Genomic DNA, 23197 nt, shown 5'->3' with positions numbered 1-23197 from the left:
GATGTCCCTGAATGATAGGAACACGCCCCGTCCCGGTCGCAGCGCAGTCGCAGTCGCAGTCCAGACGGAAGAGGGCCCGGCCGGACAAGACATGGTCGTCGTCGACAATCGCGGTAGTTTGCTCTCACGGCCTTCGCATGCTCGGCGTCTTGCGAGCAACAGTCAGCCGGGCGGACAACGCATGGCAGCCGTGTCGGTCGGAGACAAACATGTGCAATCATCAGTCAGCCGAGCAACGGTGGATCATCTTTGTACGCTCCAACGGTGACCGATCAGCATCCCATCCGACAAGTCCGCACCGTCCCTCGCTACTATGTAGACTGTAGGTACCAACCCCACCATGTGAAGACGGGACTACACTAGGAAAGTGGGAACCCCAGAGAGTCCAGCTCAACAATGGCCGGGACGGGCCATTATAGTTTGCCCGTGCTAGCATCAAGGAATCTGAAGAGGAAGAGAAATCAGCCAGCTGTTTCACAATCTGGCTATCCACTCACTACAACACTAGAGAAATATCAGGACAATGAACAAGACGGAGGGGATGGGGAAGCACAAATGGACAATGCAATTGGAAGGGGGAGGGGGAGAATGGAAAGGGCGGAAGAAAAGGGGTGGGGTGCATGGCCAACAAATGATATATCGTCCCTGTCTGAAATTGGCCCTCCACTCTCAATGGTTTTTTTTGTTTTTGCTTCGATTTTCCTCTTTCGTTGCTGAGGTGTCACTTCGTCACCGTGACTTCAGTTGCACTTTTACTTCCCTTGGGTCGGTCGCCCAGACTTTTGACTTGCACACTAGTGAAAGCACCTTGACCGCCCGCCCGCCCAGCATCAGTCCACCTACTGCCTCCCACTACATCATTGCCGCTTAGTTCCAGGTTTGATTCTATCAAAGCCCGGATGCACCGCTCGTCCTGACCGGATCTTTACTTTCCCACTTTACACTTGCACTTCGTTGTCCAACAACCCACAGACCGCATATATCACTCTCTTTTATTCTTTGCCCGTTGTTTTGTTGCTGTTTATTTGGTTGGTGTTGTTGTTGTCGTCGGTGTCGTCGTGGTTCCCTTGTGCATCCGGCAACAAGAGTGGTACCTAGAAAGCGACAAGTCTTTCATAAAAAGAATACGGGCATTCTTCTCCATCATACACCCCCCCTGCCCTGCCACTGCAGCTGCACTAAAACTTCGCTACTAAAAAAGCCTCTGCGCGCCGGGTAGCCCCGTACCAGGTACCACCTTCACTGCTGCAGCCAGCGATACGATATTCCGTCCGAAAAAAAAGGAGGCCGCTGCAACATCCTTACAGTAGCTTAGGTTCCTTCCTGCAGCCAAAGGTACCTACCGCAAAAGCCATCCACCTATCCAACTGCCCTTACACTTTTCCACTCGGCGTTACGCCACGGCCGCCCTCTGACACCCATCCCACGAAATCACAGGTCGACGACGAACTTGGCGAGAGAAAGGCGACCGACGATAACACTCTATTCGGTCACCGATAAGCACAACCACTGCTGGAGTGCGGATTACGGGGTCCACCATCTTCGACGCGGTTTCCGGAGCCTTCGACGCTTGTTCCAATCCCGCCGAGCAACAACTTCGGCCGACGGCGCGTCGAACTAATCAAGGGAATCCCCCCCTCCTTGAATCTTCGACTCTGGTCCTTTGTCCTCTCCTGTCACCAACGACGGATTGCAAGACCAGCGCAATTCCTTCTCCCGATTTCGAGCCTCTGACCGCATACATATCCTATCTGATTGCCCAAAATGGCTGGGTGAGTCGCAATCCGCTCCCTCGACACCGCTTGCGGTGAGAGTCCTTGGCTGACCGAGTTTCTTGTTATCCTCTACCAGCTTATTCAAGGACATCTGGCATGCTATGACCAGTTATGATCGACGTTAGTGCTTTCCTTCCCCCTACCTCCCCGTCCTCGGCTCCATCGCTTACATTTCATGGTTGGGAAACAGATGCTGGCATCGACTCTCCTTACAGAACTGGACGTCATGTCCCATTGAACCGGAACTCCGGTCTCGCGGGCGTTACTACCGCCTCCGACTCGCGTGCCGATATCAACTCTCCCTACCTCCAAGGAGATGGCCGTGGTTCTACCATGAGCTTCGACACGGCGTACGGCGGACGCGCCATATCTCCCATGCCGAGTCCCGCCAACGGTGGCCCCTATTCGCCCGGCCTAGTGAGCCAACGACAATCCGTCCACCAGGACGCATTCGATGTACACAGCCCAACCGGCGAGATTCCCATGCAGAACTTCCAAAATGGCGGTCCGCCTCCTCCACCAGTCGCCAGCTCCTGGGAGAAAATTGACAGATGGGCCGAGGAAAACTACCCCGAGTTGTTCGACCAACTTGGCGAGGGCTGCACCGTCAACGATCTGAACGAACTCGAATACCAGCTTGATTGCACCCTTCCCCAAGATCTCAGGCAATCCTTGCAAATCCACGACGGCCAGGAGCGCGGTGGTCTTCCCACGGGCATTATTTTCAGCTCCATGTTACTTGACTGCGAAGAGATGGTTCAGGAGTGGGAGAACTGGAAGACGGTGAACCAAGAGTTTATGCTGGATCCCGTGCTCGTCAAGCGACAATCTCAGGCATTTGCCGCTCAGGCCTCATCATCAAAAGACGCCCCTAACCGCAACCAAAACTGGCGACAAGAACTTCTCAACAAGCAGGATTCCGTCCCCCCGGCCGCGATTCAGAAGGCGTATGCGCACCCTGCCTGGATTCCTCTCGTTCGTGACTGGGGCGGCAACAACTTGGCTGTCGATCTGGCGCCTGGACCAAAGGGCCACTGGGGTCAGATCATCCTCTTTGGTCGCGACTACGATACAAAGTACGTCGTGGCCCGCTCGTGGGCGCACTTCCTTGCCATGGTTGCGGAGGATCTCAGCAGCGGGAGGTGGTTTGTCGATGAGGACACAAACGAGCTCAAGCTGCGTGAGTTTAAGGCAACCCGTGTTGAGCCATCTTATTTCGAGATTCTGAGGTGGAGAATGGATCAGAAGTATGGCCGCACAGCCAACAAGCGCAAATCCATGGCGCCGTCCATGGCGTCGGCTTCCGGCATGCGCTCTCCCCCCACTCCCGGCTCTCCCTACCAAAGCCCAACAGAGCACAACGAGCCTCGTGGCCGGTCGCTACACCGTCTCACTGGCACTTCACCCATGTCGAGTCCCATCCGACCAGGTTACGGAAAGCCAAGCCCATTGGCGCGCGTTGCTGAGGAGGCACCCCCCACAACCTCTCTCACGGCTAGCAACGCTTCCCTCGAGGCCAAAGCCGCCGACAACTTGATGGAGTTGAACACCCCAAGGACAAGCGGAGAGCATAGCAAGGAGGATATCAAGGTCAATGAGGATTCTCCCGCCAAGGATAGGACAAGCGAGGATAAGGAGAAGAAGCCTGAAACCGAGGCGAACGGAAAGGCGACGGAGTCAAAGGGCAAGCAAACGACAGTCGAAGACGCCGAGGACATGAAGGATATCGAGATTTGAAAGGGAACAAATCGAAGCGACCCAACGAACTCGTCAACTCATGGGTCACCATTGAGTAGCTGGCCCAGCAAACTGCTTCCTCACCATGCGCAGGGCACGGAGTCAGACAAGGTGTAATGTTCCTCCCTAATCTGATATCTTGACGCCTCCTCGAGCCAGATGTCCTCTCTTTGGCCGAATACAAGGGCCATCGCATGATGAAGGGGCAGGTCACGAATCTTTCTCTTCCCATTACTTCTTCCTCGCCACAATACGATTAGTCTCTATTGTCTGATCGGATTCTTTCATGATGCGGAGGTTTTCTCTGCGTTGTCCTCTCGCCTGTTTGGCCAAGGAGAAGGGGGTTTTCGAGGGACAATCTCATTGCATCGCCAAAGTTTGAATATTGCATGTACACTAAAAGGGGATCATTTTGACTTCGACTGGTGGGTGGGACCTTGTTGTGGTCTGCCCGACGCCGCCCGCAGAAGACATTTTCAGCTTTGCACTATTGTTTACTATTACACCGCATAGCGTCATAATAACTCTTTCTGTCTTTATTTTCTGCATCCAAGCTGTCTTGGCTTCTGGAGGGGAACTGTGGTTACTTACTTCCCCTGGTGCTGTCGCTGGCTGGTTGTCAGTCATACGGAAGGAAGTTCACGCTCGGATGCTGAGTTGGTACCGTTGTCTGTGATTTATCGAACTCGGAAGGCGCTGATTTTTTATTAAAGTTAGGACTGTTATTAGGGGGAGTTCGAAGAGGGTGGTCGGGGACAAGTGCTTTGTATTTACATGGGAAGGGTATAGACATGGATGGTAGGCAGAGAATCAACAAAGCGTAAAAACATAGGTACTCTTGCTCTTTCATGCGACATCGGTGCAGATTCAACATTTGTAACAAAAGTCAACATGCAACAATGTCACCACAAAGGCTGTCACGTGCCACTTGAACGCTTAGACCACAGCCTTGGGGACGGCTGACCCACAGTAATTGGACAAGCAGGTCCCTGCTTTCAGTGGAGCACCTGCCCGCCAGCCCGCTCTGGCACCGCGTCGTCATCCTCCAGTTCCAGATCGACGACAAGCTATCAGACAGCAACACCAACAGCATCGTTGCCCAAAGAGTTGCTCCGGTCACGTTTATTATATACTACTTTACCAAGTGGCCCACCGATAGACGACGATTCCGCAATTACGCGCAGTCATTTCTACAACCCAGGGCGACCGATACCACCGACGGACGACAGATAGGCATCTCAGCTCAGCTCTAATAACCACCACCACCACCACCACCACCACAACTCCGACTGCTGATACCGAATCGCGATCGCATCGTCACCTAGTTAAATTTACCCTGGGCTTGCGACACTGCCGTGGAAGCGCAGAAGAAAAGAAAGGCATACAAGAAACAACACGACACAAACAAATGACCATGTCGGAAGAACGCCTCTTTAGATTCTCCAGGCCTGAATGGCTTAACAGCGCGTGGGTGAGGAACGCAGGGGTTTATGCTGCTGGTGCTTTTGTACGTTCTTCTCCTATTCTTTTTCTTTTTTTTTTCTTTTTTGGCGCCTATTCTCTGCCTATTCTCTCCTTCCCGGACCTAACGTTGTGACTCTGCCATGATACCATGCCACGATCCTCTACTCGCTGTTATGGATCATACATAATCGTCTTCTTCCTCCTCCTCCGCATGGACGTACAGCCGGCTAACACCGATACACAACTTGCAATGGAAATCCAGTTCTCCCTAGCCTTCTACACCCTCCTCGACTCGGCCGTCTGGTCCCACTCCCCCCTCAACGCCTCGGACGTGCACATCCACTTTGTCGACTGGCTGCCCTTCATCTTCAGCACGCTCGGCATGCTCATCATCAACAGCGTGGAGAAGGCTCGACTCTCTGCCGAAAGCTTTTCCTACAGCGGCAGCGGCGTGGCGTGGAAGGCGCGCGTGGTCTTGTTTCTGGGGTTTGCGTGCCTGGCGGGTGGCATGGCGGGTGGCGTCACGGTGTTTGTGCTCAAGTATGTGGTGAAGGATGTCGGGTTTCCGGCGTTGAGGATGGGGGTCGAGAACTTGGTTGCTAATGGGTTGGTTGGGTTGAGGTGAGTTTTTTTTGCAATTCCTTTTTCTTTGGTTGTTTTTTGGGGGGTTATTTTTTGGGTTTATGCGTGGGTAAGAGAGAGTTAAGAGGTGGTAACGAGGAGCTGAAGAGAAAGTGACGAGGAAACAAGAAGAGAACCATGATCTCTGCAAGTCCACATGCTAACAACCTCTCTTCAACAACAAAACAGCGCCGTCGTCCTCTGGATCTCCCAAAACATGGAAGACGAATACTCTTACAACCTCGCGCTGTAAGATGCGGTTCGGTTCGGTTGTGTTGGGCTTCAAAGAGTATGGCTATGATCGACCTCTCGTCTCGAAGATCCCCGCCCGCACAGACATATATACACACACATATATACACACCACCCACAGAAAGGCAAAAAAAAAAGACAAAAACAAAAACACAACCAGCTCTACCTACTGCTACCAAATACGCACTAGATCTACGACACCAAGTCTCCCCCCTCACAGCAAACAGGTCTGACGAAGTACCTCCCAGTCCGGGGCAGGGTTGAAGAGGAGGGACTTGGGGGTTGAAGTAGAGTAGAGGGAAGGTAGGGTTGGCTACGGACTAGAGAGAAAATAGGTCTTTGTGCCGGGCACACCGAACTAGGAAACCGCATGTAAGGACACGGTTTTCCTCGTCCTTGTTATGAACTGGATGAGTTGGGATGAAGTGGAACGAACAGGACATGTATACTTTTATTGATATGGAAGGACTATGGAAACTTGCGCCTAGGGAGACGAGTGGTTGAGTTGGAGGGATCACTTGGGTAGCTATTGATTTTGCGTTGGGATCACGCTAGGGCTAAGTTATGTAACGTTATTGAACGGAATCAAAGGAAAACAATCCAAAAAAGTTATGGCGAAGGCTGTGGAATCTCAAGAACAACAGCTCCACGTTTCTAGACTAATTTTAGATGTTCAGCATCGTTTACTCTTCTCAGTTATCTACGTATCATCGATAGCCAAATGGCATGAAGACACAAGCAGATCTTTTGAACTAAGCTTCCATTTTATGTACCTCCCAACGCTATGAAAACCCCATCCAGCCAGACTACTGAATCGGCTGGCCCTTTATTGAATATGAGCCCGAGAAAATGACAACCCCTTCCAACCACCAAGTTCTAGTATAACCTCATTCTTTCGTAAAGGCATTCAGTAATACGAGACAACTGTTCAAGCAGTCACCTCAGCAGCCGCATCAACAGAATCAACAGCCATATCGTCCCCCTGTGCCGGCGCCGCCGCCAGCTCCGCAGCAGCAGCAGCCGCCTTCCTCTCCCTCTCCTTCCTGGCCTCGACAATAAACGCCTCTTCAATCGCGGCTCTACGCTTAAACACCCTAAGCCAGCGCTCGCCCCACCTCTTAACGAGCTTCTCCGTCTCGCTGGTCCCATCACCCTCGCCCAGACCATCGCTGGCCTCAAGCATCTCATCCTTGGAACCCGACGCCCAAGCGAACAGGGCATCCTCAATGGCACGGAACAACGAGCGCATGCCGTTGATCTCAGCCTCAATGGTCTCGTCGTCAATCATAGCCTCGGGCAGTGTAGCCTTCTGCAGTACCTGTCTCAGACGGGAAGTGACCTTGACGACGGTGTTGAACACCATTTCGTACACGAAGCCCTTGGCGAGCGCCTCGCCGTGGGTGGCGCCGGCGTACATGGTGATGGCCCAGTTGATAACGGCCTGCGGGGTGAGGATGCTGTAGTTGAGCAGCTTTTCGATGATGGCAATGGCAACGCCCGGGTGGGCGGACCAGTACTCCATGACTGACGAGATGATCTGGGTGCGGGCAGCCTCCGAGGTGGCGCCGGCATCAGTGAGGCGCTCCTTAGTGCGCTCGATGGCAGCGAGGACGTGCGAGAGCGACTTGGAGCCGACGTGCAGAACCGAGGTTACGAAGACGTCGGTGCTGGCTACGAGAGGGTCGAGGTTGTTGTCCAGGGCGAGCGAGTGAATGCGCTCGATGACGGGCTCAATTTCTTCCTCGGGCGCCTTGCGTCTGAGCAGAGCGGCGATCTCCTTGCCCTCAGCGGCGAAAGGGGTTTCTGTGATGTGTTAGTATCAAGTGAATCAATCTGTCCAATAGTGCTGCAACTTACTGTCGTCCGCAAATTTGAAGTCAGGAACATCCTTCTCCTTCTCAGGTCCGATCAAAGACTGATAAGGCTCGGGAAGAGTGTTCTTGATACGCTGAGCAAAGCTGAGACGAATCTCCTTGTCAATGGCGCCCATGATGAAAGCCTTGTCCGGGTGCAAGTTGGACAGATAAACATTGTCCACCCACTCGGTCCACTTCCAGGTAAATCCGAAATTGCTCAAATGGTGTGAGAACCAATCCATGAACCGATTGGAAAGCTCCAGGTCCATGCGGTGGCTATTCCTGTAAAGGAAACGAATAGCACGACCTAAGCTGGGAGCAATGGCAGCCGGTGCCAGCTTGCAAGCCTCCGTGAGGACGGCATGGTAATAAACAAGCTTGTGCTCGGGATTGGGCAACGAGAAGAGTTGCGAGAAGACCGCGTCAACAGCGACATCCTCTGGCTTCCAGCTGGATTTGGGAGGCTCAATCTCTCTAATCTTATCGAAAGGTGTCGCTCTAGCGGCAAATGTTCGGGGTGCAAAGTAGCAGTCGAGTTCGATAAGGAAACGAGCAGTGACATTGCGGTTGAAGTTCAGGACATTGATAGTGTCAACAAGCGCATCGCGAATCAGGGAGGCTGCAATATTCGTCAGAGGGGGTGTCGACTCGACGTCTTGGTTGGCGTAAACAGAAAAGTAGATTTCTGGGAACAGGGGCCGAGGTCCGGCAACAACTGTCTGAGGGATCGAAATTGGCGGAAGGGTGTGCTTCTCGGCGTTGGCAATCTTCTCCTGCTGCTCGACTTCTTCGACGGGAAGCTCCCAAGGCCTCGGGAGGCAGCTCAAGGCCCACCCGTTGTTGGCCTCGTTCTGGAGCTGGGTTTGCAGCAAGCTGATGCAACTCTGAGACGCAACAGGGCTCTGGTCGCCGGCCTCGGGGTGGTAGGGCTCAATCAAGGCCTGTAGTGGGTGTGCTTCGCCGGCGATAATCTCGGTCTTCTCCATCAGATCCGCCGCCTTCTGTTGCCACTGGGTTGGCCCAGTAACCATAACGTATGGTAGGGTGAGGAGGATGATCTTAACAAGCTCCGTACCAATTGTCTGTTGCAACACTCGTGTCAGTGATTTGTTTCCAAGCCAAGAACGCAGCCGAAACCAAGCAGGATAGCTCACATCCTCGGAACTGGCAGTCTGCAAGTCCACAGCGCGGCTGAACAGCTCCTCCAACACGGGGAAGACACCATCACCCTCCAGACAGCTTTGCAAGCAGCCCGCAAGCTTCAAGTAGAGCTTCACATCCCGCCAGTCGCCCTCGGCAATCTTAGTCTCGAGAGTACTCGTAAGCTTGGCGAGAAGCATGTCGACGATCTGGGGCTTGTTGGTGTTGGCGACGAGCACAACGGCGGCGAGGAACGGCGTCTTCATGGGTTGCTCGACCGCAAGCTGGAGGACAAGGTCGACAAAGTTGGTTCGAAGCAGCTCATCGTCCCAGTTGTCGGTAAACAGGTTGGCAATCGATTGCACCTCCTCATGCCAGGGACGCATGGGGTTCTCGGCAATGGCAAGCAGCTGCTTTCGGACGCGGACATGGGGAGGAGCATCGAAGCGTCTTCGCGGGCCGCCGCGACGATCGCCATCATCATCGTCTGTTCGAATTGAACACACTGTCAGTTACAAGCTGTTCAAGCAGGGTTTTACCAGTGATATGAGGATGGTTCGACAGGATCCTAAGCAGGAGGCAAGGCTGAGACGAGCATAACTATAGGTGGAGGAAAGGCAAACGGGAGTACTTACCACGATAGCGACGCTTCTTAGGGTTGTAACCACCGCCGCCTCTGCGATCGTAGTCGGCCATGGTGTGTGAAGCCCGGTAAGTCAGATAAAACTAAAACGTATCTGAAAAGGAGAAAATATGTAAGAGGACTGGACAGAACAGAATGTCCTGGCAATACTTGTGGTGGATGTTCTGGCGTTACGTGACGACTGAATAAGTTCAGACACGGCTGGTGGTTGGCGGCTGGCAGGCTTGGATTAATTGGGAGAATGGAACGCTATGGGGGAAGGGATGCTTTGGAACTTGGGCCTGTCGCGCCGACGCGATTGGAGAGTTGCGGAGACCTAAGCCTTTAGTGCACAGACTCTAAGTGTATGTGGAGATGATCTCATGCTTCACGGTAGGTAAAGTTAGTTGTAAGAGCCTGCAGATCTGCAAATATGACCGCATCAAATGCATTGAAGCATGAAGGATCACCATGGTTCGTTAGGCTAAACAGAAGGTTTGGTTCTACAAAGATGCTACGCGAAACTGAAATCTTGACCTTGTTGAATGAATCCTAGCGGACATTGACCTCTCAAGGATGCTTACTGGTGCCCATATCCGCATAGGGTTACAATTCACCAATTTTGACCATCTTGGAGAGAGCTCATGATCCAGACGCCGGAACTCTTGCGGAGCTTGAAACGTATAAACCGTGAAATTCATGGAGCTCATAATAAACTAAACCTCTTGAAATTTTATGTGACCCCCGAATAATAACTCAGAAACGATACAACCCCAAAGAGAAAGGGCTTGGTCAACAAAAAGTTGAATCCAGCATGAACTCCACCGCTTTTACCATCTACACTTCTCCTAAAGGTACACAACTCCGTGGACCTAAGCCGAAACCTAGACATGCCGGTTGCCATCCAACTGCCTATCCATCCGGTTCTTTCATTGTCACCCAATCATGTGAACCACTGATCCGTCATACTCATTGTAAATCGTTCACCCTCTCAAGACCGATTGGGACCCCCTCAGCAGCCCACTCTGAGGACACAGACACATGAGACAGGCACAGAGACGCACTAGAGACACGAAAAGTGGTACCACCCATCCTTCTCATAACCTCGCTGACACTCGTTATAGCAGGCAAAACCATACAACACCTAAATGCCCCACCTCCATTCACCACTCCGAAGCCTATCACCCACTCCAACACTGTCACCCTATATGCCATAATCCATCATATCATTGATGCCGCCCATCTTTCCTTTAAAACCAAAGCAACTTGGCGAGTGGCCAGTGTCCGACGAGGTCACACAAAGCAAACAAAGCTTTCCCAGCCTACCGCCTTCCGCCTTCCATCTTGTGGACGCCTGCCACGGGAATAAAGAGCGCTCCTGCTGAACGAAAGGTCTGAGGCAAGAATAAGCAAAAGCCATCCCGGTCATGCAGAAAAATAAGAAATCTAAAAAAAAAATACGTGTAGCCCATAACATGTCTTGAGAGTATCCTCCCATGAAACCAAGCAATTTGTGAACCAGTCCCTTTCGCTGAGGGAAGTTGCTCGGAGACGTTCTTGGTTGTCCCGGGCTCTTCTCGGCCTCCAGGCCGGCACGAATTTTTGCACGGTTGATCCAGCGCACTTGTGATGGAGGGGTATCTGTGCGTCGGTTTAGGCCGTGATCTGAAATCGCTTTCGTTTCGTCCAGGTGGACGCAAGAATATCCGTTCTTCGGTTTTTGGGTCATAATCGGATCGGCGAGTCAAACCGCTTGCTTCGAAATCTTAGGCAACGCTCTGCTATTCGGAAATCACAGCGCATATCGTCCACGTTCATATTTCGGGGATGGATCGGCGACATTGAGTATCGAAACGACATCAGCTTCAGTCTAACTTGGCCATCATCTCCGACTTGTTCATAGGAGTGAAGTTGTCAATATCGAGTCCTTTCGACGCGAGAACCGGCCTCATGTGCGAAGGAACAAGCTTGTGGTTGAGCTGGGGGGCGATGGATAGCTCTGTAAAGAGATAAAAGCGTCAGTTCCTAAAGGTTCCCTCAGCGGGGTGAGACGATATGCGAGAAAAGTACATACCATGACGGGTAAAGTCAAAGAGCGGTGGCAGATCCCTAACGGTTCCAGAGTTGTGCCTCGAGTCGGGAAGTCTGGTGCTAGGGTCCCGGAGTTCATCGAAGAAGGGATGGACCATGGCATCAATCGCCGCCAGACGCTCGGTGGGGGTATACTCAAGAAGGCGGGCGATGAGGTCGATAGCATCAGCGTCGGCCTTCTTGAAAACCTTGTTGAACGGATGAGGCTTGATCTGAGGAAACTTGTGTTCCATATAGTTCGGGTTCATGGTTCGAATCTGCTCCCGAGTAGGTGTTCCGAGGACCTTGATGATCTCCACCAGCTGGTCAATGCCAGACTCTCCGGGGAAGAGGGGCTGCCCAAGCATGAGCTCGGCCATTACGCATCCAGTAGACCAGACATCTGCACAACATGATTAGCCAATGTCTGAGACATGTGCAACGAGGCTGGTACTCCCAAGAGAACTCACCGATCTTGGTCGTGTAATTGGTAGCACCGAAGATCAATTCAGGTGCACGGTAATACCGCGAGCAGATATAGGACACATTGGGCTCGTTCTCCACCAGGATCTTTGCGCTGCCAAAGTCGCACAGCTTGAGGACACCGGTAGTAGGGTCAAGCAGGAGGTTCTGCGGCTTGATGTCGCGATGGCAGATTCCTTGCGAGTGGATATATGCCAAAGCCCTGAATAGCTGGTAGGTGTACAGCTTGACTTCCAAGATGGGCATGGTGGTCTTCATCTTGTTGAAGAACCTCGAGGCTCGGTAAACGGTCTCTGGAACAAACTCTTGCACCAGGTTGAGGTACACCTCATCTTTCTACAAAGACAATGAGTATGAAAAGCATGGCAACGAGCTCCAATGCGTTGGGGACTTACACGTTCGCCATTCGAGTAGTAGAAGGCCTTGAGCTGGACAATATTCGGGTGGCGAACAATCCGCATGATTTGAAGTTCGCGGTTCTATGTGTCGGTCAGTTTCATAAACCTGGAGACACGTCGTCCAATACGGTCTGTACCGACCTTGAAGCGCTTGTCCTGGAGAACGCGCTTGATGGCGGCATCTTCGTTGGAAGGTGACAGCTTGGTCTGGAAGACGACACCAAACGAGCCATTGCCGACAATCTTGCATTGGGTGTACTGGATCTCCCGCGTCTCTCCTGTAACGCCGTCTTGTACCTTCTCACGGATAACTTCTGGAATCCATCTTTGTCAGCAATTGGTCCTGCCGCTCAACTTGACCATTCACTCCATATGCTCACCTCCCATCCGGAGGGTGTTGAAAGCCGCTGGGCGGTTCGACGCCATTGTGAATTAAGTTTAGATCGATTCGGTGCTATCGCTCGAGGTATTCGTCGACGGAGTTGGTGGCAGCGATGCGCGAGTGAAGGAAGGTCGCTGAAGGATTGATGCGGGCCGTGTTGGGCAACAGGTTGTGTGGAGACGGGGCAACTGGGTTCACGGCTGATGGGCTTGACGTCGGGCCTGGATGCAGCAGTGATGTTCCCTGTTCGCTTGAAATGGAAGCAGGATGCGAGGCGGCGCGATGTGATGCGTAAAGCGTTGTGCTATATTCCTGTACTTGAGTCCGTAGCAGCTCTGGAGCTGGTGATGGCTTTTGGGGTATTTTTGTTGTTTGCGGGGGGGTTGTCTCGAGCTGTCAAGCTGAAAGGGTTGTAAGACGGAATGAAGTGGTTTGGCGGCGCGGGAAAGCGACAAGTGGGCTGAACGGACCAGTAGAAGAGGTACGGTTAATGGACGCGGAATGCGGCAAGGTGCGCCAGGGCTGGGCGATGGTAGTGCGTCAGGTGCGGTATGAACTGTGACCGTGACTGTGGACTGACTCTGGAGGGGTCTGTCGCTTGTCTCGACTGTCTAAAGGGCAGCACAGACGATTAGAAAACAGGGTCTCTTTACAGGAACGAGGTCGTTTTTAGGAGAAGAAGCGGGCGGGTAGGGGAAGTGGAAGGACTCAAGGTAGGAGATGCTGAATCGAAAGAGGTCAGGAAGTGGAAGGGGACTGGGTGGTGGAAGTGGAGACGGGGATGGGGACGTTGCGAGGGAACGTCAAGCGGGATTGAGATGAAAGGAGAGTGTTGTGCTTGTCCGCTTGAGCAAGGGAAGGACCAAGGGTGCAACGTGCATACAGATGGAGAGAGAGCAAGAGCTGGACGACCTCGAAATTCGGCCGTCAGGAATCGAACTGGAACTGGGACGGAGTGGAAGTGAGGTAAGGTAAGAGGTAGGTAGGTAGGTAGAGGTAGAGGTAGAGGTAGGTAGGCACTCGGTCTTTGGAGGGGCGGGCCATGTTAAGGCAGGCCAGGTGTAGCTTAATGAAATGACGGCGGGGAATGACAGGGCATGCAGTGGCGACCATACGCAAGCCTAGCTTAGCGTCCATGGGCAGAGAGGCGCCCGCACGCCAGGTCAAGTGAGTGGTCTGCAGAAGACGTCCATTGATGCAGGGCCACCATGTAGCTATGCACTCGAGGTGTGATCGAACGCTGAGCGGCCACGAGGCTCGCCAGCCCTTCTTTCTTGCTGCTGCTGCCGTCGGTCGAGGTGGACAGCACACTGAGTGCAACTGTTTGAACCCGACGACGACATAATCCCAGAGAAAAGGAGGCATCGCCATGGCTGGGCCTGGCTGGCCTGGCTGGGCTGGGCTGGGCTGGGCTAGCACTAACAGGAACAAGGAAGACGGGGAGCCGTGACTCGGCAAGGGTTTTGGGAGTTGTTAGGTAGGTAGGTTATTTGGGTTTGCGACTTCCCGTCGTTGCGACTTGTGGACTTTTTTTGACCTTTTTTTTTTTTTCTTGCGACCCGCGAGCAACAAAACCTGCCATTCGTGCCGTGCACCAAATGGTGTACTTGGGTTCTGTGCCTGGGTCGGGCGTTTCGTGGTGGGTTCGATCCTCTGATGAGCATTGCGCCAGCAGCAGCAACCCAGACAGTGACAGGGTGAAACTGGAAGTGGGATGGGGATGCCATCAGCCCGGCGCAAGATGAGGGGCAAGGGCCACAGTCCGACAACAATGCCAGCAAACCACCGGAAAGCAGCAGGCGACTTTGACTTTGGCTCATGACCATGGCTTCTCTTTGGAGCCATAACAAAGCCCAAAGCCTTTCCATTCCTTCTCGCTGCTGCTGCTGCTGCGTCGTCTTGTGGAAACTGGACTTGGCCTTCCTTCTTTACAAAGCGCTCGACCAAAACCCGTTCCGCTCATTCACAATGTCATGCCAGTGTGCTACTTGCACGTCTGGTGAGGTCAGATGGCCCAGAGACTTGGCGCGCCGTACCTGCGATGCAGCCAACCAGAGCAGGCAGAAGAGGGGTTGGGGCTGGGGACCTGGGAAGGGGAGGCAACAAAACGGGAGGCCAGGGTCGGGAGGGAGCTTTTTCCTTGTGGAAGGCAGAATGACAAGTGACAGTGACAGTGACATGGAGCTGAGCAAGGGGAGAGCAGCTCAAAGCAACGCAAACAGAGAACTAGTAGGGAGCATCTAGAAGGACGAGGGGGTGTAGATATTTGAGGAATGCCAGAACCAGAAAGGTGAAGAGGAGCGCGACGGGAATCTCAACGTCGGCTCGGTGCTAGATGAGGTGCATAGGTAGGAGTGCAGAAAGAACTAAGGGGTAAAATGTAGTTATGGGAGCTCTACCTAGGTAGTAGTTAGATGGACTTACTGTTCGTCGTCGTCGGTGGTGTTTCTCCAAATGCGCAGTGGGTTCGTTAATTGCTCTGCGAGGGGAAGCTGAGCGCACGCAGAACCTCGTCGGTCTAGTTGTGAATCGACTCTCTTTTTTTGGTTTGTTTGTTTGGGTTCGCAGGGCTGGGTGACGTGACGTGAGCGACGGGGACTTTTTGAAGGTGTGTTTTAGGAAATGGTAATTGGTTTTGGTTTTGGGCTACTTGGGATCGGTCGTGGCTCGCGGTTGGTGGTGAGGGGTCACGATTGCCGTCGTCACTCCAAGCCGTTGGTTCAATGCCTGTCGAGCCTGGGTGGGCTTTGGCACCAGAGAGAGCAGCAAGCAGACGCACGTCCCGGTCAACAGGTCGTGCAATGTGGGGCCTTGCAGCGCAAAATGGTTGCCGTCTGGTTGGTCGCACCGGACGGGGCCCCAGCAACCTAAAAACAGACTAAAAGAGGGAAGGGGGCCGTTTGCTAGGGGGGGGGCTGCTGCTGGTGTCTTGCCTGCCCTGGAGTTTACCAGCATCAGCAGGCAGGGTCCATTTGAGACGACGTCGTGATGTCGTCTGGTGTTTTTTGTTTACAGGATGACGGGAGCACAGGGCATCGGTGGGAGCTGGCTGGCATGCCAAGTACAAAAGGGGACGGAGGAACTGGTGAGACTCCAGTGGAGGCTACTGTAAATGTAATATCCATTCTATCCAGCAGCTTGAGGATTCGCAAAAACCGCACCAACATGGAAGGATATGATGTCTTGGTCTTGGATTGACGGTGGACGGGGCGGGGGCCTTGAGGTAGGTTACATGCACTATTACGGGTCCAGTCCTCAATAAGTGGAAGGCCTGTCGATGCCGTTCAACAACGTTCAGGGTGCGGGCCAAAAGCGGCTGCAGCGCTCCTTGCTAGTGGCCAGTGCTCGCTGGGTGCGGGACTGCGGGTAGCGTACAGCAGAGGCTGCGGGAGCAGGGGCCTTCCTATTTGTTGGCCGGTGCCGCAACACGCCAGGAGGCTGGAGGTCTGTATCGTGTGATGCGAAAAAAAATGATAAAAAGTGGAAGCGTCCTGCGTCCAGCGGGGATGTTGAGCAGCTGTGACGTGAGTCCAGGATTCACGGGTGCCAGATTTCCAGGGGACTCGAGGCCACCACCCTCAAGTATGTACCTACATACATACGTACACTACATACTAGGTACTCGTCGCCTCCGCTCCGGGCCACTGGGGGCGGGCGGACCTGGGCGGACTCGGTGGCTCCGTCTCGAGGCGGGGGCGGAAATAGCCTCAGCGGCCAGCGGCCAGGGACGGACAAATCGCCAGTGGACCACTCTGAGCTGTCTTTGTCTTGAGATTCGATGGCCAGACGAGGGGCATGTTGGGACCATTTGATTTTGGCCCGGGCTCAACTTTGCTCACTAGATGACTCCATACCGTGGAGCTGGTTGCTCGGATTCAGGTACCGAATTCGAGATTTGAGCTTTATCAAGAATAGGGGTCGACGCCCCTCCGCGATATTTGCTATGTAAGTACTACCCTGCCCATAGATGCGGCTCGTTATCTGCTGCTCGTCATAATTGCAACTCGTCCCCTTTTTTTCTTTACTTTCTTTCTCCAAAGAACATCTCGAAAATTTACCGGCAGCATAGTTTCTTTTTCGATCTCTTGGCTTTTCGTTTATGTGTGGCCATCATCGCCGTGCATGTCCAATTTGTCCCCGCTGCAGCACTTTTGGGGCCGTCTTAGCCGGTGGGATGGTTATTCGATACCTCTACACAGCTCACCTTTTTGCCTGCCGTAGGGTTACCATAGGTATAGGTATCTGATATTTGGCTATCGTCCGTACACTCGCTACAGATGAAGACGGATGGTGTAGGTTGCCGCAAACACATGGTATGTAGTTGCCTCATCACGATTCAGAAGTCGGGCACGTGCCAGGAGAGGCATCTATGTAAACACCAACCAAAGGCAAAGAGACGAAGAAGAAGAAGAAAAAAAAAAGAGAGAGAGAAAAAGGAAACAGCAACGTGGTGCAGGCAAACTCGGGTCATTCCGCCCAATACACAAATTGTTTAATGCGGTGCCACCGTGTGGGCGGTGCCTGGCCTTCCTTTTTTGTTGCAGAAGAAGCCCGCCAATGCCAGTCACGTTTCTGAGACTCGGAAAGAGCGGGCGCTAAATGCACACTTGGCAGCCTCAGCACCAGAATAAGAAAGGGAACCGCAAAGGACGACGGGTAGAGGTATTGATATGCTGATGTTGATCAACATGATCATGCAGGGTCTTTGGCGATTTCGCTGTTGCTTTGTCTGTCACTTTCTTCTGACTTTCCTTCCGAGTACGGTGCGATGCGCTCGCTGATGCAGCTGAGATTCATCTCTAATCAGACAGATATCGTGACTTTGGGGCATATGGATTGTCAAAGGTGAGGGATTGTCGGAATACCTCTCCTGAACCAACCAACAAACAAGCACTCCCTCATATCCCTCGAGCCCCTGTGCGGGAACTTTGCAGATCGCATGTCTCAAGGAGCCTGCAGACGAGATCTGTATGTCCCCTCACGAGAACGCCACGATACGGTGACAATTTCTTTCGTGTTGACAGCATGTAGAGGGAGTGTCTGATGGCACAGAGCTACACTAGAGCTTCGGATCAATGAGGCTAGTCGGGCTGTCAGGCAGGAGGCTCTTGTCCATCCCGAGAATCTAGACCACATCAGTGACACTTGATGCTCAAGGTACAAGGGGAGATCCGTTAGTACTATGTAACGAGCAAGGGGAAATGAATGACAAGTTCCCTCGGGAGAACTCCATCTCGTCCACTCAGCCGATCTGACAGGCCCTACAACAGAGGCCCAGCCCAACACCATACTCAAACAGTTTCTGTGACATGGATGGCAGTTGCTTGCCTTGGACTTGCTACCTTCAGCTGTCCCAGAACGGTAAAGATCTATGAGACAGCCCGAATCGAGAACGTTGGACGAAAGGGGTGGTTTCAGCCCATCTGTTGGAGAAGTGCAAGTACCTAGTGTATAGGATCCATATCTCAGCCTGGTCTGGTATGTATCGATTGGCAGGCTCCTTGCATACATGTCCGAGAGTGTCAAGACCCAGGTCGTACCGATATCCAAGGCCACTGCCCGAGAAACATGCTTGCTCTCACGTACATCTATCGAATTCTCAATGTAGTGTCATAAATAACCTTCCCCGGGGTGTTTATACACCAGCAAATTCCGCTGGTACTGAGGAGCCCAATAGGCATCATCTTTGGGCGAATATCTGATGCAAGCTCACCAAGCTGGTGGGGAGAACGGAGATGAAATGATCTTGATTCACGGAGAGAGAAGATGATCTGCGAACAACCTCCTCAACAACAAAGGTCAAAAGCGCAGCTAGTTGGTGGCTCTGAAAATGACTGATATAAGCGATGAGATTAGCATGACGTTGCCTGATGCCTGAAGATCTCCCAAGAAGCGAGGAGGGGCATGTGATCTAGTGGGCTGAAACGCTCTTCTGTGGTTGAGCGGCAAAGACGAAACTGCAGCATGATTGTACGTACTATCGTGAGTCAACATGCGCGCAAGCGGATTGTAACTCTGTAAGTGATCAATCCTTCGATCGAGCAAGATCAGCATCATTGAGGGCTCGTTGACTTCAGGTTTCTTACAGGCAAGTACAAACACAATTCTAGAATCGCCGTCCGTCTCCGAAGTAGATATCGAATAGTCGATACTCATGGGTCAATCTGTGGCCTGCCATTCGTACCTGTCCTGTTCACGTCAATGGTCTCCTCGATATTTACATGCATTGGAATCTGGAAGACGATGTCCAATAGCCCGGGGCCATGCATGACGTTGCACACATACACCATAGGATCCCGGAGGGCTTCTTGCCAGCAGCCCAACAGCACTGTTCATACTTGTTTGGGAGCTTGGGCTTGTACGTAGCAAACTGGTTCTTTTCTAGTCCAGGAAAGGTTTAGTTAACCATGGGGCTCAACCCCCTTTTCACCGCAGTTTACGATGGCATGCAAGTGACAACTAGGATCGCGCACGTTGTCTTACCATATCAAGTTTAGCTCCCGCTTTTAGAAAAGAATCGATTTGGATAAATAAAAACGGCAGCACCTTGTCATCAAGTCAGCTTCGTCAAAGACCGAGAGACAGGCACAAGTTACAACATGCACCACCGTACCGTACCTGTCCTGCCTGTGTACACACATACGCCCGTTCTGGTCCTACAAAAGCGGGTGTATGTCCGACCGGACTTGACTGGCGAGAACTTGGCCCAAAGAGAGGTCTCATGACCTCGCTCTCGTCACGCTAAATTTAAACAGAATGCTGCCATCAAGCAGCCGCCGGGTCGTTGGCCGTATTTCAATACGTGCAACCGCCGCTGCGCAGCAGCAGCAGCGGGAGCAACAAATACGGAACTTATCTAACGATAAGTCAGGGGCTACTATGTCAGTAACATGAACCAGACAGTGCTGCCATGATGATAATCTGTCTGATCGTGATCCAGAACTCTTCTTGGTGGTGCAGTGCAGTATTGCGAATGGAATTACTCAGCGCAAAAAGTCATAATATACGTGTACCTGATTCGATATTCAGAACTCAGACCAAACCCGAATGCTTCGGCGGCAAACCCAACTCAAAGACACCAGAGACAGCACTGAACCTGAACCCGACGCTTTCCAAAAACAAACCAGATCACGAGACATTGGCAGTGATCCGAATCTGGATCGAATATCCGGAAGTACCATCGAGCGTAGTGTAGCAGCATTCAGGGCAATCCTGGTGGTAAAAAAGAAGCTCACTTTTGGACAACCATCCTTGGTATAATGTGCCACGTGAGCTGCTCCCCTCCGCAACTTGGAACCTCGGCACGGACCAGTTCCCGGGATCAGGAATTCTGGGTTCGGGACCAATGTTTGAGGGTACTACAGTTCGACAAGGTCCAGGCGATATCGATCATGGCTTCTCTCTCGCGGATTCAGCATCACGGGATTGGGTTTGAGATGAAGACGGAGGAAGGTCCGACGATTAGGCAGCAGGCAAAAGCCAAAGGGATCATCATTTGTTCATTCGACCGTGAAGGGGTCCTAACAATACTATCATCATACAGGTAAAGCGTTGGGACGTGGATCCGGCAGTAAGATGTGGAGAAGACGGAGAACGGGGGGGGGGGGGGGGGGGGGATAGCGGTGTCGATAAGTATCGATCGGTTCGCGGGGTTCAACATGTCCGTGCCGTGGATTGCCGTCGACTAAAACCGACGATAGCGGCTTCCATCACCCGAACCCATTCGGCCTCGGCGTCGGACTTGCGCTTCCAAGACGGACTATGGATCGATATCACCGGTCGTGGCATTCCACGTCCCTGTCATCCGTCCAAAATTTTGCGATCAAATCCTGCTGCACCTCACCTGCCCTCTTGCTGTTGTGCAACAGTCTCGCACAAGAAGCGAGTGAGATGGTCCGCCAAAAACCCCCTATTAGCTGAATGGAACCAGGCATGTGACTGTCACCTAATGTGCTCAATTTGCTGATTTTTTAGGGTTGGTGGGAAATGCACCTCAATCTCGAAGCGGAAACAAGGTCGAAACCGGTGAAGGTGAGGAGAGGAAACTGTGGTTTCTCAAAAAAGGGTTTCAGCTCACGCTCGCTAGAGGTAGTAGGTATCCCACCAACAAGCCTGCTGCTGGGTGTCGGTGAGAAAACATTTCTCAGATGACTCCTGTTGCTTGTCCACAATGTCTTGCCCTCAAGAGTCGCCAAACTTGAACGAACGGAGCCGAAAAAACAACCTAAGCAAGCGGCACAGCGGGGCAGATCATCCGACATGGGTTGAGGAAGAGCAACGAACGTCGTGGGAATCGCTTATTACGCTTAGAACCCACTCACACTCGCATAGGTTCCGACAAGGGGGCTCTTAGACCAGGGGAAAGAAAAAAATCGAAAAAATATCAAATAACATACGCTATATTAGCAACGCGCACCAAAATACAATACACTACCAGAACATTGCGGCTACCAGAAATACAACACAATAGCACTACTATTCTGCTATAGAAATTAATACAAATTTAATTGCGAATAGAAGATATTTAGACTATATAATTAATATTAAATATAATTAAATTACTTCAAATTTAATATAATTACAAATATTACAAATTCTAATACTCATTTTTATTAAATATACACTATACAAGTTAGCCTAATAATAATAATGATATATTTATACTAAAAAAATAATTATTTAAATTAATAAATATAAATACTATATATTCAACCAATTTCTATTATAATATAAAAAACATATTTAATTTTATCTCCAATTCATTAACTATAATACAAAAACACATTCTACTATACTAATACAAACTACAATAATCCCTATCAATATTAATATTATTTTAATTTATAATAAATCCTATATAAAAAAATTAAAGTTTTATTATTAACCCTATTAATAACATTCCTATTAATAATAATTATTTTACTATTAATATTATTAATAATATTGCTAATAATAACTACGACCGGCTTTTTAAATTCGTACTATTAAATTGGGAGGATAGTTTTAATAATGATTTTTTTAATGAACTCCTATTCGAATATAAATTAGGAGGAAGTAATATGCTTTTTAGCAAAGTATAAATCGATAATAAAGATATATTTAATATAACTATCGAAAATATTTAGGAGTTTATAGAAGCTTTAGGATTTAAATACAATATAAATTCTTATTTTCCAAATTTACTAATTCTAATAAATTTTTATTACTATAGAGCCTATTACCGCCGAACCCATTACCACTAAGCCCAGTACTACTAAACCTAGTGCTATTAAACCCGGTACCGCTAAGCCTGGTGCCGCTAAGCCTATTACCGTTAAGCCCGTTACTGTTAAACCTATTACTACTAAGCCTAGTACTGTTAAATCTAGTATTACTAAGCCTAGTACCGCTAAGCCTAATACTACTAAGCCTATTACTACTAAACCCGTTATTATTAAACCCGTTATTATTAAACCCTATATATAAAAACTAGCGCCTGCCCTCTTCTTAATACTAATAAATTTAGTTAAAAAACGTTGCTTCTTCTTCGATACTACTATTATTATAATATTTAATAAGATTTATCTATAATCTTACTATAGTAACTTCTTTAATAATATTTATACTTCCAATAACATTATATATTACCATCGCAACCCTTTTACTAGGTAATTAAACGGGGGTTCTTATCAATATGTATACTATCGGTTATAGCCTTCAAAACTATAGAAATAAAAGTACAAATCTAAGAATATACGTATAAAATCGATGCATAAGTATTATAATTACCTAATTATAATAAAATATATCTAGTACTTTAATAGTACTATTATCTTTAAACCTATAAACCCTAGGCGTCATCATTCTTATACCTTTAATATTTATAATTAAATAAAGAAGCTTAAAGCGCTAATATAATTAATTATTAGCGAGACTATACGAGGCTACCTTCTAGCGATAATTCTACGGTTCTTTCGTAATAATAATAGCCGTAATATTAATATAGGGAAAGATATATATATTACTAGCGGTTATTAATTTACTTAATAAAATATAATTAATATTAGTAAAGTATACTAGTAGTAGTACCCTAATCCGCGGAGAATTAGTATTACTTTTTTACTTAATTATTAAATTAATAAAATTTTAAGGTATTTAATTCAAAAAACTACAACCGCAGCGGATAAAGGACAAAACGTTTCTTAATTCTATAGGGTAATTGAAATTAACTATAAAATTAATTAAACTACATTCTATAATTTCATCTTTACTTCCTTAGGCTAATTTAAAATACTTTATTAATACAACCACCTTATACTTATAAACACTACGTACTATATTAACTAATTTAAGTAACTTCTATATACAATCCTTATAAAAAATAAATATAACTATTAACTTCTTTATAACTATTTTTT

At 50.1% G+C, this 23197-nt stretch overlaps 9 protein-coding genes across 9 annotated transcripts; 5 read left to right on the top strand and 4 right to left on the bottom strand.

Moving 5' to 3' along the window:
* The first annotated feature begins 1318 nt into the window (after positions 1-1318).
* B0T23DRAFT_35308 (1, 3-beta-glucan synthase) lies at positions 1319-3710 on the top strand. The gene is made up of 3 exons (XM_062836104.1): positions 1319-1772; positions 1852-1895; positions 1966-3710. The coding sequence occupies exons 1-3, from the start codon at positions 1765-1767 to the stop codon at positions 3510-3512; spliced, it is 1599 nt and encodes a 532-aa protein (XP_062697741.1). The 5' UTR covers positions 1319-1764; the 3' UTR covers positions 3513-3710.
* Positions 3711-4926: 1216 nt separating this feature from the next.
* Positions 4927-6082, top strand: B0T23DRAFT_306443 (uncharacterized protein; the record flags this gene model as incomplete). The annotated part of the gene is made up of 4 exons (XM_062834379.1): positions 4927-5019; positions 5200-5597; positions 5787-5846; positions 6040-6082. 4 exons carry the CDS (start codon positions 4927-4929, stop codon positions 6080-6082), a joined length of 594 nt encoding a protein of 197 aa, XP_062697740.1.
* Positions 6083-6777: 695 nt separating this feature from the next.
* Positions 6778-9541, bottom strand: B0T23DRAFT_307661 (MIF4G like-domain-containing protein; the record flags this gene model as incomplete). The annotated part of the gene is made up of 4 exons (XM_062834433.1): positions 6778-7652; positions 7707-8787; positions 8860-9332; positions 9481-9541. The coding sequence occupies 4 exons, from the start codon at positions 9539-9541 to the stop codon at positions 6778-6780; spliced, it is 2490 nt and encodes an 829-aa protein (XP_062697739.1).
* Positions 9542-9900: 359 nt separating this feature from the next.
* B0T23DRAFT_401583 (uncharacterized protein) lies at positions 9901-10534 on the top strand (the record flags this gene model as incomplete). Its single annotated transcript, XM_062838596.1, has 4 exons — positions 9901-9962; position 10072; positions 10228-10429; positions 10464-10534. 4 exons carry the CDS (start codon positions 9901-9903, stop codon positions 10532-10534), a joined length of 336 nt encoding a protein of 111 aa, XP_062697738.1.
* Positions 10535-10592: 58 nt separating this feature from the next.
* Positions 10593-11341, bottom strand: B0T23DRAFT_35188 (uncharacterized protein). The gene has a single exon (XM_062836085.1). It carries the CDS (start codon positions 11194-11196, stop codon positions 10672-10674), a length of 525 nt encoding a protein of 174 aa, XP_062697737.1. The 5' UTR covers positions 11197-11341; the 3' UTR covers positions 10593-10671.
* B0T23DRAFT_35013 (glycogen synthase kinase-3) lies at positions 11041-13133 on the bottom strand. Its single transcript, XM_062836050.1, has 6 exons — positions 12799-13133; positions 12560-12732; positions 12416-12499; positions 12008-12356; positions 11542-11940; positions 11041-11466 (listed from the first exon to the last, which is right to left on the bottom strand). Exons 1-6 carry the CDS (start codon positions 12842-12844, stop codon positions 11333-11335), a joined length of 1185 nt encoding a protein of 394 aa, XP_062697736.1. The 5' UTR covers positions 12845-13133; the 3' UTR covers positions 11041-11332.
* A 1485-nt stretch (positions 13134-14618) lies between these two features.
* On the top strand, positions 14619-15044 carry B0T23DRAFT_308691 (uncharacterized protein; the record flags this gene model as incomplete). The annotated part of the gene is made up of 1 exon (XM_062834484.1): positions 14619-15044. The coding sequence occupies one exon, from the start codon at positions 14619-14621 to the stop codon at positions 15042-15044; it is 426 nt and encodes a 141-aa protein (XP_062697735.1).
* A 1050-nt stretch (positions 15045-16094) lies between these two features.
* On the bottom strand, positions 16095-16244 carry B0T23DRAFT_308546 (uncharacterized protein; the record flags this gene model as incomplete). The annotated part of the gene is made up of 1 exon (XM_062834474.1): positions 16095-16244. A coding segment is annotated over one exon (150 nt), but the record flags the coding sequence as incomplete, so codon positions are not given.
* Positions 16245-19382: 3138 nt separating this feature from the next.
* On the top strand, positions 19383-21325 carry B0T23DRAFT_409947 (uncharacterized protein). Its single transcript, XM_062839387.1, has 6 exons — positions 19383-19666; positions 19704-19944; positions 19991-20173; positions 20344-20734; positions 20775-20888; positions 20989-21325. The coding sequence occupies exons 1-6, from the start codon at positions 19557-19559 to the stop codon at positions 21066-21068; spliced, it is 1119 nt and encodes a 372-aa protein (XP_062697733.1). The 5' UTR covers positions 19383-19556; the 3' UTR covers positions 21069-21325.
* The last annotated feature ends 1872 nt before the right edge of the window (positions 21326-23197 follow it).

The sequence above is a fragment of the Neurospora hispaniola genome (genome assembly GCF_033458365.1).
Source record: "Neurospora hispaniola strain FGSC 10403 chromosome Unknown B0T23scaffold_1, whole genome shotgun sequence".
Taxonomy (NCBI): Eukaryota; Fungi; Ascomycota; class Sordariomycetes; order Sordariales; family Sordariaceae; genus Neurospora; species Neurospora hispaniola.
This window is presented reverse-complemented; position numbering and strand designations above follow the sequence as displayed.